Below are 26,099 nucleotides of genomic sequence, written 5' to 3' on the forward strand. Positions count from 1 at the left end.
AATATCCTGGCATGCCAATAACTCCTCTAATAGCAGGACCTAATCTTATACTTTTTAACCCTCCGTAGCATCTACCACATATCTACTACCTGTAGCTCTCTGGGTCAAACATAATTGACAAGTAAGTAAATGAAGTCCAACTCTTATTTCTGGTCATGGTTATGCTGAATATCTAGCCAATAGAACTAGAAAACAGGGTGAGAATGAGGAAAGGAACAAAGAAATGATTAAAGACAGATGGAAAATTGAGAAGAACCAAAGGAATCTAAAGAAGCATTGCATTATTAATAACAATAAATTTAATAAATTGAATTTAACATAAACTTAAAAAGTCAATTTATTGCCATATATTAGCAAGAAACAGTCAAAAATATATTTTTTAAGGAGAGAGATCATTTACAAATTATAACAACATATAAAATATGTTAAAATCTATTAGGTAAATGATTATTTAATTCGGAAAAGTATTACATTTTAGGGAAAACATTTAAAAAACCTGAAACAAGTGAAGCTATACACCACGATCATGAAAAAGTTAAACCAATAGAAAGAGTATTCCTGTTTTTGTACTATCATCTATGCATTCAATGCAGCACTAATCAAAATCAGAAAAGATATTCTCATGAAATTTGATGAAAGTCACTGAAATTTAGGCAAAGAGAGAGAATAGGGAAGATAATGTTACAATTACCAAGATAGGTAGAGAAAGAAAAATAAGAATCTAGAAAAATAACACACAGACTTGAAAATTCTCAGTGAAAGTCTGTTTCCTAAACTGATTGTTCCAGGCAAGATCATTCATTTTGTTTTTTCTCTAGATGTATTGCATGTTCATCACAAATATTTGTAGAGCTCAACATTTGTTTTTTTTTAACATAAAGTAGCTGCTATACGATTTTGTAAATGCAACAGAAGCTGTGATTGACATATAGCAAAGAGTATCGTTCATGGCCTAAGAGGGAAGGGAGGAGGGGAAAAGGCAAATTGACAAGTTAAAAAAGAAAATAAATCACTGATGTGAAATGACTTCTATTCTTTAAAGACTGATGAGAGAGAATAATCAGGAAAAAAGAAAAATAAAACAATTTCAAATTCAAACTAGTTGTTTTCCCAGCTTTTTCTGCCTTCTCAGTCTATGAAATGTTAGAGACTCATGTACACAGGGGCTATAATGACCACGTGAACCCACCACATCACAAGGAGTTGCTGAAGGGGGATGAGCACCTTAGGGAAAAAGTCACCACCCTGCTTTCTCCCTGAGCCAGACATGTGCTTCAGCCTCCTGTGCTGTGCAGCTTTTTTTTTCTTCTGGGGAACAGGTAAGTCCCTGTTGTGAAGCTGTTGGATTCCAATCTCAGGACTTTCTCCTGTGGCTGCAAAATCAGCCTTTCTCCTGAGCTTTCATTGCACTTACTGTCTCATTCCTCACAGGCTCTGTGGACACTGAGGTCATCCAGAGTCCAGGTCATCTGGTCAAAGGAAAAGGCCAGAAAGCAAAGATGGATTGTGTCCCCATAAAAGGACATATTAATGTTTACTGGTATCGCGGGAAGCCAGAAGGAGCATTTGAAATTTTGATTTACTTAAAGAATCAAGATATCAATTGTGGAAGATACAGAAGTACTTCAACAGCGATTTTTGACTCCGTGGCCCCAAAACTCACATGCAGCCTGGAAATCAACTCCACCGAGGCAGCAGACTCGGCTCTGTATTTCTGTGCCAGCAGCCAGTCCACAGTGCTTCACGTCAGCTCTTCTTAGAGCACAAACTCACCATGGACCCAGCTCAGGAAATCAGTGGTGTCGTAGGAGGGTAGGAACTAACGGAAACCCACCTTGAAAGAGCATAATGCAGAAGGAAAAATCTGAAAATGGCCACACAGGATGAGCAGAAGGGAAGACGGAAAACAGCTGGTGGGAACACAAACCCAAGAATGGGAAAGAAAGCTGTAAGGGGACTCAGATTCCCCAGTTCGCAGGGTATCTGGCAAAAGAGACACAGGATGTGACCTTGCTGGGTTCCTAACAATCTTTATTAAGACATGTAATTTTGAGCTTTTCACTTGGCAAAACTGTGCCTTCAGAAATAATCAGCAGGGGCACCCTGATCGCCTTGCTCAGCACATTCATTGATCCAGACCCAGGGACTCCTTAGGGGTTCATGGCTGCTTCTCTCCGCTGTCCCTGCCAGAGGAGCTGAGCAAGAATCTCAGCAACTCCCTAGGTCCTGAATACTACGATTACACAAGCTTTAAAAGCAACATCTCTGCAATAAAATGCACCCAATTTGAGTATATGTTTCAATACTTTTTGACAAGATTTTGCACCTCTATCGATAGATGGCATGACAATCAAGACACAGAATACTTCTCCCTCCCCTAAAAGTCCCTCCTTGCTATTTTACTGAGGTCTTTTTAAGTTCTTTAAGCTTGGCTTCTTATTTTTTAATCATAAGATCATAGCATCCAATCCATCATTTCATGGCAAATAGAGGAGGAGAAATTGGAAACAATGAAAGGTTTTATTTTCTTGGGCTCCCAAATCACTGCAGATGGTGACTGCAGGTATGAAATTAAAAGATGCTTGCTCCTTGGAAGCAAAGCTATCACACATCTAGACAGCATATTCAAAAGCAGAGACATTACTTTGCTGATAAAGGTCTGTCTAGTCAAAACTATGGTTTTTCCAGTAGTCATGTGTGGATGTGAGAGTTGGATCATAAATGAAGCTGAGCGCCAAAGAATTGATGCTTCTGAACTATGGTGTTAGAGAAGACTCTTGTGGTGCTGGAGAGCCCCTTGGACTGCAAGGAGATGAAACCAGTCAATCCTAGAGGAAATCAGTTCTGAATATTCATTGGAAGGACTGATGCTGAAGCTAAAGCTCCGATACTTTGGCCACCTGATATGAAGCCCTGACTCATTGGAAAGGACCCTGATGCTGGGAAAGATTGAAGGCAGGAGAAGTGGGTGACAGAGTATGAGATGGTTGGATGGAATCACCAAGTCGATGGCAAGCTTTGGGAGTTGGTGACGGACAGAGATGCCTGGTGTGCTACAGTCCATGGGATCACAAAGTGTTGGACACGACTGAGCAACTGAACAGAACTAAACTGAAAAATCATAAAAATGCAAACTAAAACTAGAGTGATATGCTATTTTATCCTAATATACTAGCAAAGGTTAAAGAACATTCAGTGCCAAGACTTCCATGGAGGTCTAGTGGTTAAGATGCTGGGCTTCCCTGCAGAGGGCGCTGGTTCTAGCCCTGTTCAGGGTACTAGTAAACCACATGCCACCTGGCACAGCCAGCAATTTTAAAACTTAGAAAGAGTAGTACCAGTTGAATTTTAGATGTGCAACCCTAGAAAACACACAACAGTTGCTGGGATTATTTATTTGGCTTAATTTAGAAAGCATTTTGTCCTAGTCTGTAAAGTTCACGTGGTGACCCTAAGGCTCAATTTTTATATACGCAGGCCCAGGGAAATATTATACCTTGGTATGTAAAGAAAGGTATAAGAATGCAGTCCTGTTTGTACTAGCACCAAAATCTAGAGGAGAAAACTAGTGGAGATTAACTCAGAAAGGATAATAAATTCTGACAAACTATTAATAATAAATAGAACCTTATATATTAGTGATGGTTCATCAGGTAAAGAATCCTCCTGCTTTGCAGGAGACACAGGAGATGCAGGTTGGATCCCCGGGTCGGGAAGACCCCCTGGAGGAGGACATGGCAACCCACTCCAGGATTCTTGCTGAAAAATCCCAGGGACAAAGGAACCTGGTGGGCTACAGTCCATGGGGTCACAAAGAGTCAGACATGACTGAGGGAATGAGCAGGGACGCACATATTAGCAAAAGTGAATTATATGAAATTAACTGCAAAAACAATAATAATAAAGTATTATTTAAATTATTATATGAAATAATAATAAATTATTGTCACAGACATAATGCTGAGTAAAAAAATGACACGGAAAAAAGTATAAACAGAATAAACCCCTTAGATAAATTTCAAAGACATAAAATACTGATTCATATGTAACTTACAGATTCTTACACAAGTCTAAAACTGAAAATGGAATGAAAGTGAGTAAACACAGGAACTTTGGGATTATGTTTACCCAGACCTGGTAGAGAAAGAATGATAAAATCTGGAAAAATAACACAGGGACTTAAAAATTCTCAGAGAAAATCTGCCTGCTAAGCTAACGGTTTCAGGCTAGACGACTCATTTTATTATTTATCTAGATGCTTTATATATCCATCACAAATACTTCTTTTGTATTGTTCAAAATTTGGCTTGTTAATATAAAATAGCTACTCTGTTAATTTGCAAGTGCAGTGGAAGCTGTGACTGACGTACAGCAAGTTGTGTATTTCGTTACCTGAGAGGGAAGGGAGGAGGGGAGGAGGCAGATAGACAAGAGAAAAAGCAAAGAAGTTATTGATGTAACCGATTTTTTTTTTTTAAAGATATGATGAAAGAGCCTAATCAGGAAAAAAGACAATTGAAAGACTGGAATCCACACTAGTTGTTTCACCAGCTTCCCTGCCCTCCCAGTTAGACTCTCAAGTAAGTGGGCCTGTGATGACCACAGGAAGAGAGCACGTCACAAGGAGGTGCTGCAGGGAGAGGAGGAGCCTGAGAGGAAAAGCCTCTGCTCTCTTTCTCCCTGAGCCAGCCATGTGCTTTGGTCTCCTGTGCTGTGTGGCTCTTTTCATCTGGGGAGCAGGTGAGGTGAATCTCTTGGATTCTAGATTCAGGACTTTCTCCTGTGCCTGCAAAATCAAACTCCTTCAAGGGATTTTTGTGAACTTTCTGTCTCTTTGCTTACAGGCTCCATGGACACTGAGGTCATCCAGAGTCCAGGTCATCTGGTCAAAGGAAAAGGCCAGAAAGCAAAGATGGATTGTGTCCCCATAAGAGGACATATTAATGTTTACTGGTATCGCAGGAAGCTGGAAGAAGCATTCGAGTTCTTGGTTTACTTTCAGAAGCAAGACATTGTGGAAGGCACAGAAGTGTTCAAAGAGCGATTTTCAGCTCAGTGCCCTCAAAACTCACCCTGCAGCCTGGAAATCAACTCCACTGAGGCAGCGGACTCGGCTCTGTATTTCTGTGCCAGCAGCCAGTCCACAGTGCTGCACGTCAGCTCTTCTTCGAACACAAACTCACCATGGACCCAGCTCAGGAAATCACTGGTGTCGTAGGAGGGTAGGAACTAACGGAAACCCACCTTGAAAGAGCATAAAGCAGAAGGAAAAATCTGTAAATGGCCACACAGGATGAGCAGAAGGGGAGGTGGAAAACAGCTGTTGGGAACACAAACCAAAGGATGGGGCAGGAAGCTGTAAGTGGTCTCAGATTCCCCAGTTCGCAGGGTATCTGGCAAAGGAGACACAGGATGTGACCTTGATGGGTTCCTAATAATCTTTATTAAAAAGTGTAGTTTTGAGCTTTTCACCTGGCAAAACTGTGCCTTCAGAAATAAGGATAAGCAACAGAGGCACCCTGATCACGTGGCTCAGCACATTAATTGATCCAAACCCAATGACTCCTTAGGGGTTCATGGCTGATTCTCTCAGCTGTCCCTGCCAGAGGAGCTGAGCAAGAAACTCAGCAACTCCTTAGGTCCTGAATACTACAATTACACAAGCTTTAAAAGCAACATCTCTGCAATAAAATGCACCCAATTGAGTATATGTTTCAATACTTTTTGATGAGATTTTGCACCTGTATCAATAGCTGGCCGGAGAAGGCAATGGCACCCCACTCCAGTACTCTTGCCTGGAAAATCCCGTGGATGGAGGAGCCTGGTGGGCTGCAGTCCATGGGGTCGCTAGGAGGCGGACACAACTGAGCGACTTCACTTTCACTTTTCACTTACATGCATTGGAGAAGGAAATGGCAACCCCCTCCAGTGCTCTTGCCTGGAGAATCCCAGGGAAGGGGGAGCCTGGGGAGCTGCCGTCTATGGGGTCGCACAGAGTCAGACACGACTGAAGCGACTTATTGGCATAGATAGCTGGCATGACAATCAAGGCACAGAATACTTCTCCCTCCCCTGAAAGTCCCTCCTTGCTCTTTTACTGAGGTCTTTTTAAGTTTTTTAAGTTTGGCTTCTTATTTTTTAATCATAAGATCATAGCATCCAATCCCATCACTTGATGGCTAATAGATGAGGAAAAATTGGAAACAGTGAAAGACTTTATTTTCTTGGGCTCCCAAATCACTGCAGATGGTGACTGAAGGCATGAAATTAAAAGACGCTTGCTCCTTGGAACAAAAGGTATGACAAACCTAGACAGTGTATTAAAAAGCAGACATCACTTTGCTGACAAAGGTCCATATTGTCCAACTATGGTTTTTCAGTATTCATGTACAGAGGTGAGTTGAACCACAAAGAAGTCTGAGAGCCAAAGAATTGATGCTTTTGAAATGTGGTGCTGGAGAAAACTCTTGAGAGTCCTTTGGACAGCAAGGAAATCACACCAATCAATCCTAAATGAAATCAACTCTGAATATTCATTGGAAGGACTAATACTGAAGCTGAAGCTCCAAGAGTTTGGTCATTTGATGTGAAAAGCCGACTCATTGGGAAAGACCCTAATGCTGAGAAAGATTGAAGGCAGCAGGAGAAGGGGATGACAGAGGATGAGATGGTTGGATGGCATCACCGACTCAGTGGGCACGAGTTTGAGTAAACTCCAGGAGTTGGTGATGGACAGGGAGGCCTGGTGTGCTGCAGTCCATGGGTTCGCAAAGAGTTGGACACAACTCAGCGACTGAACTGAACTGATGCTAACTCATTAAACTGTGTACATTAAATATGTGCAGTTTTGGTACATAAATGATAGCTCAATGAAGCTGTTAAAAATAATTAAAAAGTAAGTAAATCTAGGGCTTCCCTGATAGCTCAGATGGTAAATAATCGCCTTCAATGCAGGAGACCCCAATTCGATTCCTGGGTCGGGAAGATCCACTGGAGAAGGGATAGGCTACCCACTCCAGTATTCTTGGACTACCCTTCTGGCTCAGCTGGTAAAGAATCTACCTGCAATGTGGAAGACCTGGGTTCAAACTCTGGGTTGGGAGGAAGCTGTTAAAAATAAATAAAAGGCAAGTAAATGTAATTCAAGCCAAAAGGGCTGTTTAGAACAGTGCGTGTATGCTTGCTCAGACGTGTCCCACTCTTTACAACACCATGGACTGTAGTCCACCAGGCTCTTCTGTCTGTGGGATTTTCCAGGCAAGAATACTGGAGTGGGTTGCCATTTCCTTCTCCAGTTCACGAAAGTGAAAAGTGAAAGTAAAGTTGCTCATTCATGTCCGACTCTTCACGACCCCAGGGACTGTAGCCTACCAGGCACCTCTGTCCATGGGATATTCCAGGCAAGAGTACTGGAGTGGGTTGCCATTGCCTTCTCCAGATAAGAGTGCAAAGGCCATTAAGCTAGGAAACAATATTCTTTCTAATGAACTGTGCTAGGAAAACTGGATATCCATATACAAAAGAATACAGTTGTGTCCCTTCCTCATAGCATATACAAAAATTCACTCAAATGTATCAAAGAGCTAAGTATAAGATCTGAGATTATTCTTAGAAGAAAACAAAGGTGTAAATCTTCATGATGATGGAAATGGCAATGATTTAACTATCACACCAAAACCACAGGCAGCTAAGAAAAGCTAGGTAGGCTGGAATTCTTTGAACTGAAAAAAAAAAAAAAAGTTTGTGCTTCAAAGAGCACTCTCAAGAGAGGCAAAGATAACCTCCAAAATGAGAAAACTGATTTATTATTTTATTAATAAAATTAATTTATTAATAATTTTAATAACAACATTATTAATGTTTATACTATTTTAATAATTAATTTATTGATAAATATGATTTATTAATCATATATCTATGATATATATATTTAAAGCTTATATATATATTTTAAAAAGCTTACAACTCAACAATAAAAAGACAAATAATCCAACTTTAAAATGAGCAAAAGATCTAAATACACATCTTCAAAGAAGATATGTAAGTGTCCAATAAATGTAGCAGATAGTCAGCATCATTAATCATTAAAGAAATGAAATGAAAATCACAGTAAGATGCCATCTGACATCCACTTGGCATGATGAAAATGACAGACAACAACAAATTTGGGGGCAGCTGGGGAGGAATTGGGCACCACGTGCATTGCTGGTGGGAATGGAAAATGGTACAGCCACTGTGTAAAATGTATGAGTAGTTCTTCGAAAGTTAAAGTGGAATTACCATATAACCTAGCAATTTCAACTGAAAGCATGTGTCCACACAAAAACTTTCACGTGTGTGTTCAGGCAGCATTATCTGTAATAGCCAAAAAAGTGAAGAGATAACTCATTTCCCTACTGCCCTAGCAGCCTGAGGATTCCTGGATCTGACAGCATCCTGAAAGAGTCCCTTCAGGCTAGACGTGTGTGTTCAGTGATGGGCATTTTTGTCAATAGCATTAGTGAACAATTTGGAGTGTTTTCAGGAGAAATGACTGAGCGGATTCTAAGTGGTGATGGCAGCTAAGTTCTGATTGAAGCATATAATTGGGTAAGCCTATGACAATAAGAGAGACCCTTTGAAGAAGGCCTTAGGACCCTGCTATGATAAAAGAAGGTCTTGAGCCATAGTTATTTGGACACTAAAAGTTACTATGATCTTATTTATTATTTGAGGCCTGAAGCATCCTAGATGTACAAGGTACATCTCCTCCAGGGAGTCTGTGTGTTCTAAAAGGGAGGGATGGTGTCTAATTCCTTCTCTGCATCTTCTTTCATATAATTATCTACTGTCACAGGGTAGGAAAGGATAAAAGAATAGAAGGAAAGAAGATCCCTCACACACAGGTATCATTCGTGATTAAAGAGAATAATACAAATAAATAGAAATGAGACAAAAGGTTTGAGAGGGAGAGTTTATGGTTTTTATAGTGACTGTTCTTTGTATTACTTACATCAAAAAAATCAAGTAGGATAATAACAGAGAATAAAATGGATTATGAACCATTAACTAAGGTTCTCTCAAGATGCTTGAAGCCCTGCTTAGCTGAGGTGGAGGAAAGAAACTGAGTCAAATCCTTTTCTGTCTCTATTGTTTTTCGGCAGAAATTCTTGTCTCCACTTCCCTGCCTCTCAACAAACGTACCTAAATATCACATGTGGTCACTCCCTGTACTCGGTAATGGAAAATGGAAAGATGATACAAGCCAATGAAAGAAAATGGAGGAATTAAAAGTAAAAAGTGTGCAGAAGTGGCACAAACTGTTTCAGAAGCTAAGGACTGATAACGACGCTACTCACCTCTCAACACTATGACCATAGTGAAACATTCTAAACCAGGTTGTGTGCATAATTCAGGGGGAAAAAAGACTAATCTTGAACCTCAGTTCCATTTAAGTGACGTACAAGATTAATTCTGGAGACAATGGGATGCACTGGAAATGGTGACCTCACAGGAAGACTGGCCTCATAGAAGCCAGCTTTGAGCTCTAGCTCCCCAAGCTGATGCACTAAATATACTCCCTGGTCCTGCCTGCAGGCTCCCCTTCATGCCCAACCCTGCCATGGGGACCAGCCTACTCAGCTGAGGGGTCATCTGGCTCCTGGCGGCAGTGAGTTTTGAACTAACAGATCAACATCACTGGACTTTATCTGTGGGTCAACAGCTGTGTCTCGAATATGCCCTGGACCTCCATGTTGCCCAGAGATGTTCTAAAAGGTATTGACATTCATACCAATGCAAATAATTGCATTTTGGAGTACAAAGCATAATTCCTGTGAACTTTTAAATGAATGAAGGAGACTTCAAACATTTCTGAGCTCCCCTTGCCTTGCTTCACTGGAAGGCACTCACGTCCCCTTCTATTAAAACTCTGTCTCATGCAGTCCCTTCAGCTCTGAGGTCCCATGAATGTTGGCATCACCAGGAACCCAAGACACCATGTCAGGGGCGAAGAACAGGTGGTAACACTGAGATGCAGCCCAGTGAAAGGACACAGTTAAGTTTCCTATCAGCAGCTCCTGGAGGAAGATCTGAAATTCATGATTGACCTTGAGGAAGCGAAAAATCATACATGAGTCAGGAATGCCACTGGAGCGCTTTTCTGCTGAATTACCCAAAGAGGGACCTGCTGTCTTGAAGATACAGTTGGTGGAGCTGGGAGACTCTCCAGTGTGTTTCTGGGCCAGTTCCTAATCCATATCAACGCAGTCATGTCCTTCCACTGCACAAACATTCTCCAGCCCCATCCCAGAAACAGCCGTGGGCTGGGGAAGCCGACATGTCTGATTAGTGAAATTGGCTACAAAGCCTTCCAAGGGATGAAGATGGAGATAGGAGAGGGCTGGAACACGCCAACTGAGGCTCAGGGATGAAGACTGTGTTACCCCAAAACCGGAACATAATTTAGAACAACATCATTTGTCATGGGAAATATGCATTGCCTGATGCTTCTCTTTCATACTGTATTTTGAGTTCTCTACCACATGCTTTAAATATAGGATTTTATTTAATCACCAAGACAAGCAAAGGCACTATTTTCTTCATTTTCAACTTAGGAAAATACGGTTTCAGGAGTTCACTTTTTCTTTCTCAAGCTCAAAAAAATGGGAGGTGGGCAGTGGAGAAACAGAGAGAGAAAACAACAGGTGTGTTGGCCAAAAGGGTTGTGCTCTTTATACCAACCTATGTTGCATCTTATTCTTTCTGGAACGTTCCCTGCCTAGTGCTTGCACAGGGAGGTATGGATGCCAGGATTAGAAATTCTTTAAATGTCTATGGTACATCCCAGAGATGGTGGGAATAGAGTTGGATAAACTGGTCTGGAATGTAAGAGATGGGTCTGATCCTGAAATATTATTCATTAGAAACACATCACCTCAGATTTTCATCTCGGTGAATTTTGATTTGTTTTTTTATTCTCATCAAACAAAAAATGTTGGACACCTACAAAACACCATTTTGTTACACTTGCTTTGATGAAACAATTGCAGAAAATCAAAAAGTAGATGAACCAACAAGGACTTACTGTACAACACAGGCAACTCTGCTCAGGGCTATGTGGCAGCCTGGATAGGAGGGGAGTTTGGGGGAGAATGGATACAAGCATATGTATGGCTGAGTCCCTTTGAAAACATCCAAACATGGTTAATCAGTGCTCAGATCAGATCAGATCAGTCGCTGAGTCGTGTCCGACTCTTTGCTACCCCATGAATCGCAGCACGCCAGGCCTCCCTGTCCATCACCAACTCCTGGAGTTCACTGAGACTCACGTCCATCGAGTCAGTGATGCCATACAGCCATCTCATCCTCTGTCGTCCCCTTCTCCTCCTGTCCCCAATCCCTCCCAACATTACAGTCTTTTCCAATGAGTCAACTCTTCCCATGAGGTGGCCAAAGTACTGGAGTTTCAGCTTTAGCATCATTCCTTCCAAAGAAATCCCAGGGCTGATCTCCTTCAGAATGGACTGGTTGGATCTCCTTGCAGTCCAAGGGACTCTCAAGAGTCTTCTCCAACACCACAGTTCAAAAGCATCAATTCTTCGGCACTCAGCCTTCTTCACAGTCCAATTCTCACATCCATACATGACCACAGGAAAAACCATAGCCTTGACTAGATGAACCTAATCAGCTATATTCCATTGCAAAATAAAAAGTTAAAAAAAATAAACTCTGTGCTCTTTTGTGACCAGAGCATCTACTGTGATCCCATTGTGATCAAACCTTCCTTACTGCAAGGAGGAAGGTGGGCCAATCACAGTGAGGCTCTGGCCTGGAAATGTGGGGTGGCGCCCACTAGGGCCAGACAAAATGCAGGGTTTGGGGGAGGGAGGCACAAGGGAGGTGCAAGTGATTCAGATCTCTGTCCTCAGTGCCCTCATCTGCCAGATTAGGGAGCCCCTCTTGGATATCTACAGGATCCTGTCCAACTCTCCTTTCTGGCCTTCTGATAGATTCCACACATTCAACCAGGGGGAGCCCCATAGCTAAGTTTCTTTCCTCATCGGTCTGCGCTGGGGGCTACGAGGAGACCCCCTTCCTACTATGGGCAACCAGGTGATCTGCTACGTGGCCCTTTGTCTCTTTGGAGCAGGTGAGTCCCAGGTTCAGAGAGTAGATTCCCATGCTAAAGATGCTCAGCTCCAGAGCTAAGCCTTCCCTCACGGCAGCAGCATTGGCTGCCCTCTTGGGCCATGTTTCCTGAGCCGCTCCCTTTCCTCCATAGGCACCATGGCTGGTGGGGTCAGTCAGACCCCTAAATACCTGCTCAAAAAGGAAGGCGGAGCTGTGACCCTGGAATGTGAACAGGATTTTGATTATGACTCAATGTGCTGGTACCGACAGGACCCAGGTCTAGGACTGAGGCTGATCTTCTTCTCGCAATTTGTAAACAATGTTCAGGAAGAAGACATAGCTAAAGGCTACAGTGCCTCTCGTGAAAAGAAGCCTTTCTTTCCTCTTACCGTGACATCAGCACAGAAGAACCAGACGGCTCTGTATCTCTGTGCTGCTAGTAGAGACACAGTGACTCAAAGCCACCTCCTCTCTGCACACAAATGAGTCCTGCTTCCCACCAGGTGGCAGGGCTTTTCTGTGTTCAGTACCCTTGGCCGTCGGCTTCTTCCTCCTGAACCAGGCACCCAAAGCAGCTGCTGCAGGAACACACGTCTTGGAATGGCACAATCCTGATTCAGCAATCCACTGGGTTGATTGTTAAAAATCACACCTATCTACATTAGGGGCTTCCCAGCTGGCACAGCAGTAAAGAATGCCAAAGATATGGGTTCGATCCCTGGGTAGGAAGATGGCCTAGTGAAGGAAATAGCAACCCACTTCAGTATTCTTGCCTGGACAATCCCATGGACAGAAGAGCCTGGCGGGCTCCAGTCCATGGGGTTGCAAAGAACCAGATATGACTTAGTGACTAAATCAACTACGGAAAGGAAACAGGTTTCCTCCTTCTAGTGGAAGAATTTATGACAAAAAAAGCAGATTTTAAAACATCACTTGATTTTGAAACATCCACTGTAAAACTATCGAACTCTTTATTATCAGGGTGCTCCTAGTACTAAAATGAACTCTTTGTGAAATTTCATAATGGCCCCTATTCCCATGGCCAAGTTGTAAGAAAGTGACTGTATGAAAGTCAAAAAAGTATCACTCAATGTTTTCTTAGTGTTAAGAAGCCATTGCATCAATTACCTTGGAAGAACAATTTCTAGAAAAATACAATCAAATAACTATAATGTTTCTTGGACACCATATACATAGTTTGAAAAAATAATGAGTAAATTAAACAAGTCATAAAACCAGTTTAATTGTATAAAAACTTAAATAGTGCAGAATTCTGAGGAAATAGAAAGGGATATGTGAGAAAAACCTATTGTCATGGCAGCTCTATTCATGGTGACCTCAGGCTGGAAACACCCAAATGACCATCAGCAACACAGTGAACAAATAGCTACCCTTAGGAATGGAATGAAATCTAGCAGAAAAGCAAATGTTATTTGTGAAATCATGGATGGATCTCAGGAATGTATGGAGCTCTTCTTGAAAAAGAAGCCAGAGCACAGACTGTACCAAATTAAGACAGCAGCTACATTCTGAGGGCATTTTTAATTTACTTGTAGAGAAGCATGAGGGAGGCTTGTGGGTTATGAGAATGTCCTATATCTTGATCTGGGTCATAGGTATATAGATGTACTCATTTGTGAAATTTCACTATGCTATACACTCAAGGTTTGTGTAGTCTATTACATGTGGATTTTATATCTCATTTTAAAAGCTTAGAAAAACAACAGTAACAACAGCCACCTCAAAATGTAGTGACTTAAACATATATTATTTCTCATGGTTCTGTGGGTTGAGTGGGCCTGGCTGGGCAGTCCGCATTTGGGGCCGCTCATGCGACTGGATGGATGTGAGTCTGAGTGAACTCCGGGAGATGGTGATGGACAGGGAGGCCTGGCGTGCTGTGATTCATGGGGTCGCAAAGACTCGGACACGACTGAGCGGCTGAACTGAACTGAAGTGATGCGGTCATGGTCAGATAGTCCCTGAACTGAACTGAAGTGATGCGGTCATGGTCAGATAGCCCCTGAGGCGGGAGACGCCTGAGGCTCCAGCCGCCCGCACATCCAGGATGGCGTCTTTCCGCGCGTGGCTGGGCCCCGCCCTGGGGCGCCCGGGACAGCTGTGCGCCAGCCTAGCACGTCTGTCTTTCTGCCCTCAGCCCCTCAATGTGGCTACGTGGGTTTCCTTGCAGAATGGTGGCCTCGGGGAAGTGAACATGATTATCTCGTGGCTGGTTCCCCTAGAGTGAGCATTCGAGAGACCCTGGAGGGATCTATAAGGTTACTTGTGACCCAGCTTCAAAAATCATGGCGTCACTTCTACCGCATTCAGAGTATTATAAAGAGATGTGTGTTTATATAATACATAGATATGTTTAGTATTCAGTCCATTATATGAGGGGACTGGCATAAGATACTCATGAAATAAATACTTCATTGAGAAGTTGAGGACATGTTTTTTTTCAATGTGAAGATCATTGAGCTTCTAGCCTGATAGTCTTTATGTTCATCTATGGTTCTAGTGATTAACAAGCATGAGTTGTCTTGATTACTTTGAGGATACGTTACAGAAATAAAGAATTAACAATGTCATTTACCACACAAATATAGCCATTTCCTTACATAAGACTAGGAAACTACTATCATTTCAATGATCTAGGCCTCAGTTTCTGTCCTATAACATTGAGCGTTGGGTTACAACATCTCTGAGGTTCCTTCCAGCAATGTTTGAATGGTTCTTTTATGGAAAAGGGCTTCCCTGGTGCCTCAGACAGTAAAGAATTTGCCTGCAATGCAGGAGACCCAGGTTCGCTCAATGGGTTGGGAAGATCCCCTGGAAAAGGGCATGGCTATCCACTCTAGTATTCTTCCCTGGAGAATCCTATGGACAGAGGAGCCTGATGGGCTATAGTTCGAGAGGTCACAAAGAGTTGGACATGACTGAGTGACTTTCACTTTCACTTGATTAAAGAGGGGCGGATCCTGCATCAGTGGTAATGATGACCACCAGGGGGCAGACGAGAGCATCCTTAGAATATGCAGACACTCAGCCCTCCTTCTAGGGGTGGAGAACGAAAGGGCAAGGTCATATCTTTCTGCTGAGAGATGTGGTGTGAGGCCAGTTCCTGAAGATGCTGGTGCTTCTGCTGCTTCTGGGACCCAGTACGAGCCTGATTAGCTAAGTAGCTTGGTCAAGTGTGTGTGTGTGTATGTGTGTGTGTGTGTGTTGGCATGAGTGAAGTGATAGTCAGGGATTGTGGACTTTTATAATTTTTGAAGTTTTTTTGGCTGCTTGGTTTGTGGGATCTTAGTTCCCCCACCAGGCATTGAACCTGGTCCCTGGCAGTGAGAACACTGAATCCTAACCACTGGACCAGCAGGGAATTCCTTAAGACTGTGGATTTTTTTACACTGAACAAAATGAGAGGGGACATTCCATCCTATTTGGAGGTATAAAGGGTAAGGTGAGGAGCCACCAGTCAGGAGAGATGGGGGATGAGAAGCCTAAGAATTAGGACAGGATGATTTCACAAAACAAACAGGATTCCCTTGGAGCCAGGAAAAAGGTGAACGAGTGAGCCAGGCTGTGGTTTTCTGCCTATGGTCATGTCTTCCTGTCCTGCTGGGCTCTCATCTCCTTGACCTGTGTCTCAGCAGGCTCTGGGCTTGGCGCTCTCGTCTCTCAGCAGCCCCGCAGGGCTGTCAGTAAGAGTGGAGCCTCTGTGACCATCGAGTGCCGTGCAGTGGACTTTCAAGCCTCAAGTATGTTCTGGTATCGTCAGTTCCCGAAACGAGGCCTCGTGCTGATGGCAACTTCTAATGAGGGCACTAATGCCACATACGAACAAGGTTATAACAAGAACAAGTTTCCCATCAATCAACCAGACCTAAAATTTTCATCTCTGATGGTGACAAGAGTGGATCCTGCAGACAGCAGCCTCTATTTCTGCAGTGCTAGAGACACAGCGCTGGGCAGAGATCAGAGACCCAGACAAGAATCTTGGTAGCAACCCCCTTCCCCACCCCACTGAACCATGGGGCCCTGTGGAAGGAGGTGTGGAGAGAGAAAACCACAGCCTCTCTGACGAGTCATCTGTGGCTGTGTGTGTAGAGAGAGAAAGGGAGAGAAAAATATCTGAGTAGAGAGCAGGGGGATGGTATGGTGCTTGAGAACTAGCCATATGGAAATGGAGCTAGGCCTATCAATGGCCAACCAAGTTCCCTGGGCTGAAAATTATAAAATCTGGATTTTTTTTTTCTGATTCTCCCATATGATAATCATAAGTTCTTAGATAAATTGACACATAATCCTATAGGTAGATCCCAAAATGCTTCTATAAAGCAATGAATACTTCAGTAATGGGCTTCCCTGGTGGCTCAGACAGTAAGGAATCCATCTGCAATGCAGGAGATGGGAGTTTGATCCATCCCTGGGTTGAGAAGTTCCCCTGGAGAAGGGAATGGCAACCCAATCCAGTATCTTGCCTGGAAAATTCCATGGACAGAGGAGCCTGGCAGGCTATAGTCCAGGGGATCACAAAGAGTCAGACATGACTTAGTGACTAACACTTTTATAATAAACACTGGAGTTTTTTCCTCCAAGAAAATTCAGCACTGTCTTGTCACCATCCTAGACTCTCAAGACAAATGGAATCATTAGGCAGCCAAGTAGAGATGTTCACTCATGAAAGAATTCAGGGATGTGCTATATACAGTATTGAGGCTGATGAAAGAACAGGGTAGGACTGGACCAGGCAACACTCTACACCCAAATACAGAGCATGCGCAGAACCTTCATAAAGGGATCAGAGGGAAGAGAAGAGAGAAAGGATAAATAAGAAAGACTTCAGACAACAAGGTTTGTGTGCAAAACTAGAAAGTTCTGTCAGAAGCCACAAGCTAGTAAGTGAAGCACTGAGTTTAAACCCCTAGAAATATCCTTTTCTAGGAAAAGGAAAAATCACACATTGACCATAAATCTTGTATCAGTTCAGTTCAGTTGCTCAGTCATGACTGACTCCTTGCGACCCCATGAATCGCAGCATGCCAGGCCTCCCTGTCCATCACCAACTCCCAGAGTTCACTCAGACTGACGTCCATCGAGTCAGTGATGCCATCCAGTCATCTCATCCTCTGTCGTCCCCTTCTCCTCCTGCCCCCAATCACTCCCAGCATCAGAATCTTTTCCAATGAGTCAACTCTTCTCATGAGGTGGCCAAAATACTGGAGTTTCAGCTTCAACATCATTCCCTCCAAAGAAATCCCAGGGCTGATCTCCTTCAGAATGGACTGGTTGGATCTCCTGCATAGCCCAGTAAAAATAAGCAAAAATATTAACATACACTTTGGAGAAGAAACATCTGTAATCAATTAACATTGATTTCCTGGTGATCAAGAAACATGGAAAAAGACGCAATTATATGTAAATTGATATCCATTTGATTAGAAAAATATAAAAAGCCTAGAAATAAAGAGTGTTAGAGAGAGTCTTTCAAATTGTGGTGCTAGAGAAGACTCTTGAGAGTCCCTTGAACTACAAGGAGATCCAACCAGTCCAGCCTAAAGGAAATCAGTCCTGAATATTCATTGAAAGGACTGATGCTGTCGCTGAAGCTCCAATATTTTGACCACCTGGGGTGAAGAGCTGACTCGTTGGAAAGACCCTTAGGCTGGGAAAGACTGAGAGCAAGAGGAGAAGGGGACAACAGAAGATGAGATGGGTGGATGGCACCAGCGACTCAGTGCACCCAAGTTTAAGCAAACTCAGAGAGATAGTGATAGAGAGGGAAGCCTGGTGTGCTGCAGTCCATGGGGTCACAGAGTCTTGGACTCGACTTAGTGACTAAACAACAACCAAACGCGTGTGAGATCAAAAAGGAGAGACAATATAAGAAACAACCGTAGGGGTATTGAAGCTAGGACGATTATGGTGGCAGTGCTAGAAGTACAGGAAAATGAGAGTTTTAAAACATAATTAGGAAATGAAATCAAGACCTGGGTAACTGTTTCATCACGAGAGGCAATAGATGGAGAGGAAGGTTTTGACTACAAGTGAGATGAATCAGGAGGACCAAGTGGGAAGATCATGATTTTCTTGATATTGGGGATGTCTCTGAGACAGAAATCTCACCAGAAATATGCAGAAAGCAGTGATACGTAGGAGTCCGGGGCTCAAAAAATGGACCTGGGTGAAGGTAAAAATTTGAGACAATTTCCATAATTGTAAGAATGAAAGTGCCTTCTTGATTCCTTGATGACAGAATATACAAAGAAAAGATCAAAGCACTGAGGACAGAGATCTGAGGAGCCCACTCACCTTGAATGTGGCCCTAAGAGATTAAATTTAATTAACTGATCAATAACACCAATCAGTACTGGATCAGTGACTGTGTAACTAAGTACTAGTAGCAAATCTCTGCAGTACTCCAGCAGGTCAGCACACGCATGGCTGCATGTTTCCTGGTCCTGATGATTCTTGGGGTGTCTGGCTGCCACTGTGCAGCGTAGACAAACTCCCCACTCACCACACAGGAGGTGAAGACCTCCTGAGACCAGAGGGCCTGTGAGAAGTGTGCCCCTCTGACCATCGAGTCAGTCAGTCAGTCAGAGTTATCAGTGCTTCCCTTTGGCAAAGAATCCTCCTGCAACGCAGGAAACTCCGATTCAACTCCTGGGTCAGGAAGATCCACTGGAGAAGGGATAGGCTACCCACTCCAGTATTCTTGGGCTTCCCTTGTGGCTCAGCTGGGAATCTGAGCCTGCTGAAGAATCTGCCTGCAATACGGGAGACCTGGGTTCAGTTCCTTGGTTGGGAAGGTCCCCTGGAGAAAGGAAAGGCTACCCACTACAGTATTCTGGCTTGAAGAATCCCATGGACTGGTGCAGAGTCGGACACGACTGAGAGACTTTCACTTGAGCACTAGGGGGTGATGTGGGTCTTTCTGTAAAACACGTCAGAGCATAGAGAGCAGCACCAACTTTCCTTCATTTGAGAAGTTGTCTGATACTTCTGGAAACTCAGGAGAGATCTTTGAGGTAGTGGTTGTGAAAGCATGAGTAGGGATTAATCAGATCCATTGCACCTGCCTTCACTAATCAAGGTCGTCTTAAGACTCGCTTGGCCTCCAAGTGGCATGTGTCCTGAATAAGATGTTTGCCTGAGTTATTTTCCAGGAAACTGCTGGTAGTGCAGCAGAGCCCAGAGTCAGCTGTGTCTAGTTTGAGCCGAACTGGTTGAGACTAGTTAGAACCAGTGACCCTCCTCCTAGGGAAGCACAGGTGTCTGCCTGGGGACCTTGTGACCTCAGAGGATCCAAGACTCCATTCTCAGATCTTGCTGAGCACTTCTGTGGTGAACGGGCAGAGGTTACAGCTCAGTTATCCCAGCAGAGAAGGACAACACACGCACGTTTTTTCAGTCACCCTCCCCCAAGCTTCCCAAGCGCCCCAGGCTCCCCATGTGCACATTCTCAGTAGCTAACTCATGCCCAACACTTTGCAACCCCATGGATGTAGCCCGCCAGGCTCCTCTGTTCATGGGATTCTCCAGGCAAGAATACTGAAGTGGGTTGCCATTTCCTTTTCCAGGGGATCATCCCAAACCAGGGACTGAACCCGCATCCCTTGCATTGGCAGGGCGGATTTCTTTACCACTGAGCCACCAGGGAAGCCCATATCTCAGACCTTCAAGTCATGCTTCATTTGTGACCCTGTAAATACCCTGTGCCCTTGCCTTTGTGGAGGCGGATTTGAGGTCTTGTTTTCCCTGGTGGCTCAGTGGTAAAGAACTCACAGGCCAATGCAGGAGACATGGATATGATCCCTGGGTCGGGAAGATCCCCTGGAGAAGGAAATGACAACCCACTCTAGTATTCTTGCCGGGAGAATCCCATGGACAGAAGAGCCTGGAGGCTACAGTTCATGGGTCACAGAGTCAGCCCAATGAGGTAGGGGGGAGGGGGATACCCTTGCTTGGCTGGCTTGAGAAGAAGCCCTTACTTGCTGAAAACATCAGAGTCTCAGCAGTTTGACTCCTTGTACTTAGGGCAAAATGAACGTGGTAACAGTTGGGAGAATGATTTGCAGCTATCCTGGGATGACAATAGGGCTTGAAAATAGCAGGATCTAATTCTACACTTCCTAATCCCCAGAGCATGTATCACAGTCTACAGTACCAGTAGTTGTTCTGGTCACACGTAAATGATAAGTAAGTCAATGAATGTCATCACTAGTCTGTTCCAGATTGTGTTGAATTTCCAGCCTGGTAAAACAAGAAAAAAGCATGAAAATGAAAAAAGAAGGGGGAAAGAGTGATTATAGACAGAGGACAAGTTTAGAAGGTGCAAAGGAATCTAAAGAAGCATTGCATTATTTATAATAACATTTAATAAGTTAATGAAAATTAACATAAAGTCAGTTTATTGCCACATACTAGCAATAGCTTTTTAAAGAGAGACCGTTTAGTAACAGAAAATATAAAAGATAATACACCTAAATCTATACAAAGATAAACAATTCAGAAATTGATTAAATTTTAGAGGAAGGCATTTTAAAATCTGAAATAACTGAAGTTACATGCCATGATCATGAATAAGTTAAAGTGAGTGAAGTCGCTCAGTCATGCCTGACTCTTTGGGACCCCATGGACAGTAGCCTGCACCAAGCTCCTCCATCCATGGGATTTTCCAGGCAAGAGTACTGGAGTGGGTTGCCATTTCCTTCTCCAGGGAATCTTCCCGACCCAGGGATCGAACCCATGTCTCCTGCATTGTAGACAGACGCTTTACCGTCTGAGCCACCAGGGAAGTCCATGAATAAGTTAAACCAATACTAAAAGTATTCCAATTTCAGCACTATCATCTATGTATTCACTACAGCACTAAACAAAGTCACAAGAGGAATTTCATGAAATTTGACAAAAGTAGTCAAAATTTAAGTGGAAAAAAGTGGAAAGAATACTCCAGATAATATTAAAGAACTACAAAGTGATGTGAATTTGCAGTCTAATCATCAAATTATTTTATAATTTTGTATAAGTAAGTGGACAAATGGAAAATCATAAATTTAAAATAGCTATGCATTTTAGCTATGCATATATAGGCACTTAATATATGCAGAGTACATCATGAAAAATGCTGGGCTGGAAGAAGCACAAGCTGGAATCAAGATTGCCAGGAGAAATATCAATAACCTCAGATATGCAGATGACACCACCCTTATAACAGAAAGTGAAGAGGCACTAAAAAGCCTCTTGATGAAGGTGAAAGAGGAGACTGAAAAAGTTGGCTTAAAACTCAACATTCAGAAAACTAAGATCATGGCATCTGGTCCCATCACTTCATGGCAAATAGATGGGGAAACAGTGGAATCAGTGTCAGACTTTATTTTTGGGGTTCCAAAATCACTGCAGATGGTGACTGCAGCCATGAAATTAAAAGACGCTTATTCCTTGCAAGGAAAGTTATGACCAACCTAGATAGCATATTGAAAAGCAGAGACATTACTTTGCCTACAAAGGTCCATCTAGTCAAGGCTATGATTTTTCCAATGGTCATGTATGGATGTGAGAGTTGGACTGTGAAGAAAGCTGAGCGCCGAAGAATTGATGCTTTTGAAGTGTGGTGTTGAAGAAGACTCTTGAGAGTACCTTGGACTGCAAGGAGATCCAACTGGTCCATTCTGAAGGAGATCAGCCCTGGAATTTCTTTGGAGGGAATGATACTGAAGCTGAAACTCCAGTACCTTGGCCACCTCATGAGAAGAGTTGACTCATTGGAAAAGACTCTGATGCTGGGAGGGATTGGGGGCAGGTGGAGAAGGGGACGCCAGAGGATGAGATGGCTGGATGGTATCACTGACTCGATGGATGTGAGTCTGAGTGAACTCCAGGAGTTGGTGATGGACCGGGAGGCCTGGCGTGCTGCGATTCATGGGGTCGCAGAATCGGACATCTGAGCAACTGAACTGAACTGAACTGAACTGAGCTGTGGGTCAGTTAGGAAGAACCTGGTCCAGTAACAGTGGAGAATGATTTGCAAATATCCTGGCATGCCAATAACTCCTCTAATAGCAGGACCTAATCTTACACTTTTTAACCCTCCATAGCATCTACCACATATCTACTACCTGTAGCTCTCTGGGTCAAACATAATTGACAAGTAAGTAAATGAAGTCTGCCACGATTTCTGGTCATGATTGTGCTGAATATCTAGCCAATCTAGATATTCAACTAGAAAAAAAGGTGAGACTGAGTAAAGGAGTGAAGAAATGATTAAAGACAGATAGAAAATTGAGAAGAACCAAAGGAATCTAAAGAAGCATTGCATTATTAATAACAACAAATTTAATAAATTGACTGAATTTAACATAAACTTAAAAAGTCAATTTATTTCCAATTATTAGCAAGAAACAGTCAAAAATATATTTTATACAGAGAGAGACTATTTACAATTATAACAACATATAAAATACATTAAAAATCTATTTGGTAAATGATTATTTAATTCAGAAAACTATTACATTTTAGGAAAAACATTTAAAAAACCTGAAACAAGTGAAGCTATACACCATGATCATGAATAAGCTAAACCAAAAGAAAGAGTATATCTGTTTTTGTACTATTATCTATGCATTCAATGCAGCACTAATGAAAATCACAAAAGATATTCTCATGAAACTTGATGAAAGTCACTGAAATTTAGGAAAAGAGAGAGAATAGGGAAGATAATGTTACGATTACCAAGATAGGTAGAGAAAGAAATATAAGAATCTACAAAAATAACACGGAGACTTGAAAATTCTTAGTGAAAGTCTGTTTCCTAAACTGATTGTTCCAGGCAAGATCATTCATTTTGTGATTTCTCTAGATGTATTGCATGTTCATCATAAATATTTGTAGAGCTCAAAATTTGTTTTTTTTTTAAACATAAAGTAGCTGCTATACGATTTTGTAAATGCAATAGAAGCTATGACTGACATATAGCAAAGTGTATCATTCATTGCCTAAGAGGGATGGGAGAAGGGGAAAAGGCAAATCGACAAGTTAAAAAAGGAAATAAATTGCTGATGTGAAATGACTTCTATTCTTTAAAGACTGATGAGAGAGAAGAATCAGGAAAAAAGAAAAATAAAGCAGTTTCAAATTCAAACTAGTTGTTTCCCCAGCTTTCTCTGCCCTCCCAGCCTATGAAATGTTAGACACTCATGTACACAGGGGCTATAATGACCACGTGAACCCACCACGTCACAAGGAGTTGCTGAAGGGGGATGAGCACCTTAGGGAAAAAGTCACCACCCTGCTTTCTCCCTGAGCCAGAGAGGTGCTCAGGCTCCTATGCTGTGCAGCTTTTTTTTTTTTCTTGGGAGCAGGTAAGTCCCTGTTGTGAAGTTGTTGGATTCCAATCTCAGGACTTTCTCCTGTGGCTGCAAAATCAGCCTTTCTCCTGGGCTTTCATTGCACTTACTGTCTCATTCCTTACAGGCTCCATGAACACTGAGGTCATCCAGAGTCCAGGTCATCTGTCAAAGGAAAAGGCCAGAAAGCAAAGATGGATTGTGTCCCCATAAAAGGACATATGAATATTTACCGGTATCGCAAGAAGCCAGAAGGAGCATTTGAATTTTTGGTTTACTTAAAGAATCAAGACATTGTGGAAGATACAGAAGTATTTCAACAGCAATTTTTGGATCCGTGGCCCCAAAACTCACCCTGCAGCCTGGAAATCAACTCCACCTAGGCAGCGGACTCGGCTCTGTATTTCTGTGCCAGAAGCCAGTCCACAGTGCTGCACGTCAGCTCTTCTTAGAGCACAAACTCACCATGGACCCAGCTCAGGAAATCAGTGGTGTCGTAGGAGGGTAGGAACTAACAGAAACCCACCTTGAAAGAGCATAAAGCAGAAGGAAAAGTCTGTAAATGACCACACAGGATGAGCAGAAGGGGAGGTGGAAAACAGCTGGTGGGAACACAAACCCAAGGACAGGAAAGAAAGCTGTAAGGGGATTCAGATTCCCCAGTTTGCAGGGTATCTAGCAAAAGAGACACAGGATGTGACCTTGCTGGGTTCCTAACAATCTTTATTAAGACATGTAATTTTGAGCTTTTCACTTGGCAAAACTGTGCCTTCAGGAATAATCAGCAGAGGTACCCTGATTGCCTTGCTCAGCACATTCATTGATCCAGACCCAGGGACTCCTTAGGGGTTCATGGCTGCTTCTCTCCGCTGTCCCTGCCAGAGGAGCTGAGCAAGAAACTCAGCAACTCCCTAGGTCCTGAATACTACGATTACACAAGCTTTAAAAGCAACAATTCTGCAATAAAATGCACCCAATTTGAGTATACGTTTCAATACTTTTTGACGAGATTTTGCACCTCTATCGATAGATGGCATGACAATCAAGACACAGAATACTTCTCCCTCCCCTAAAAGTCCCTCCTTGCTATTTTACTGAGGTCTTTTTAAGTTCTTTAAGCTTGGCTTCTTATTTTTTCATCATAAGATCATAGCATCCAATCCCATCATTTCATGGCAAATAGATGAGGAGAAATTGGAAACAATGAAAGATTTTATTTTCCTGGGCTCCCAAATCACTGCAGATGGTGACTGCAGGCATGAAATTAAAAGTTGCTTGCTCCTTGGAAGCAAAGCTATCACAAACCTATAGCATATCAAAAGCAGAGACATTACTTTGCTGATAAAGATCTGTCTAGTCAAAACTATGGTTTTTCCAGTAGTCATGTGTGGATGTGAGAGTTGGACCAGAAATGAAGCTGAGCACCGAAGAACTGATGCTTCTGAACTGTGGTATTGGAGAAGACTCTTGTGGTGCTGGAGAGCCTCTTGGACTGCAAGGAGATGAAACCAGTCAATCCTAGAGGAAATCAGTTCTGAATATTCATTGGAAGGACTGAAGTTGAAGCTAAAGCTCCAATACTATGACCACCTGATATGAAGCCCTGACTCATTGGAAAGAACCCTGATGCTGGGAAAGATTGAAGGCAGGAGAAGTGGGTGACAGAGTATGAGATGGTTGAATGGAATCACCAAGTCGATGGCAAGCTTTGGGAGTTGGTGACGGACAGAGATGCCTGGTGTGCTACAGTCCATGGGATCACAAAGTGTTGGACACGACTGAGCGACTGAACTGAACTAAACTGAAAAGTCATAAAAATGCAAACTAAAACTAGAGTGATATACTATTTTATCCTAATAGACTAGCAAAGGTAAAGAACATTAAGTGCCAGGACTTCCATGGAGGTCTAGTGGTTAAGATGCTGGGCTTCCCTGCAGAGAGTGCTGGTTCTAGCCCTGTTCAGGGTACTAGTAAACCACATGCCACCTGGCACAGCCAGCAATTTTAAAACTTAGAAAGAATAGTACCAATTGAATTTTAGATGTGCAACCCTAGAAAACACACAACAGTTGCTGGGATTATTTATTTGGCTTAATTTGGAAAGCATTTTGTCTTAGTTTGTAAAGTTCACGTGGTGACCCTAAGGCTCAATTTTTATATACGCAGGCACAGGGAAATATTATACCTGGTATGTAAAGAAAGGTATAAGAATGCAGTCCTGTTTGTACTAGCACCAAAATCTAGAGGAGAAAACTAGTGGACATTAATTCAGAAAGGATAATAAATTCTGACAAACTATTAATAATAAATAGAACCTTACATATTAGTGATGGTTCATCAGGTAAAGAATCCTCCTGCTTTGCAGGAGACACAGGAGATGCAGGTTGGATCCCCGGGCCGAGAAGACCCCCTGGAGGAGGACATGGCAACCCACTCCAGGATTCTTGCCTGAAAAATCCCAGGGACAGAGGAACCTGGTGGGCTACAGTCCATGGGGTCACAAAGAGTCAGACACGACTGAGGGAATGAGCAGGGACGCACATATTAGCAAAAGTGAATTATATGAAATTATCTGCAAAAACAATAATAATAAAGTATAATCATTTAAATTATTATATGAAATAATAATAAATTATT

The 26,099-nt window shown here is 42.7% G+C and overlaps 4 gene segments (V, D, J or C); all 4 read left to right on the top strand.

Moving 5' to 3' along the window:
• The first annotated feature begins 978 nt into the window (after positions 1 to 978).
• Positions 979 to 1,813, top strand: LOC123466086. The segment is given in 2 exon segments: positions 979 to 1,319; positions 1,432 to 1,813. Coding segments are annotated over 2 exon segments (432 nt in total).
• A 2,457-nt stretch (positions 1,814 to 4,270) lies between these two features.
• Positions 4,271 to 5,733, top strand: LOC123466074. The segment is given in 2 exon segments: positions 4,271 to 4,740; positions 4,845 to 5,733. Coding segments are annotated over 2 exon segments (519 nt in total).
• A 6,302-nt stretch (positions 5,734 to 12,035) lies between these two features.
• LOC123466100 lies at positions 12,036 to 12,630 on the top strand. The segment is given in 2 exon segments: positions 12,036 to 12,130; positions 12,263 to 12,630. Coding segments are annotated over 2 exon segments (384 nt in total).
• Positions 12,631 to 14,996: 2,366 nt separating this feature from the next.
• On the top strand, positions 14,997 to 16,171 carry LOC123466091. The segment is given in 2 exon segments: positions 14,997 to 15,272; positions 15,768 to 16,171. Coding segments are annotated over 2 exon segments (381 nt in total).
• Positions 16,172 to 26,099: the final 9,928 nt, after the last annotated feature.

The sequence above is a fragment of the Bubalus bubalis genome, chromosome 8, assembly GCF_019923935.1.
Source record: "Bubalus bubalis isolate 160015118507 breed Murrah chromosome 8, NDDB_SH_1, whole genome shotgun sequence".
Taxonomy (NCBI): Eukaryota; Metazoa; Chordata; class Mammalia; order Artiodactyla; family Bovidae; genus Bubalus; species Bubalus bubalis.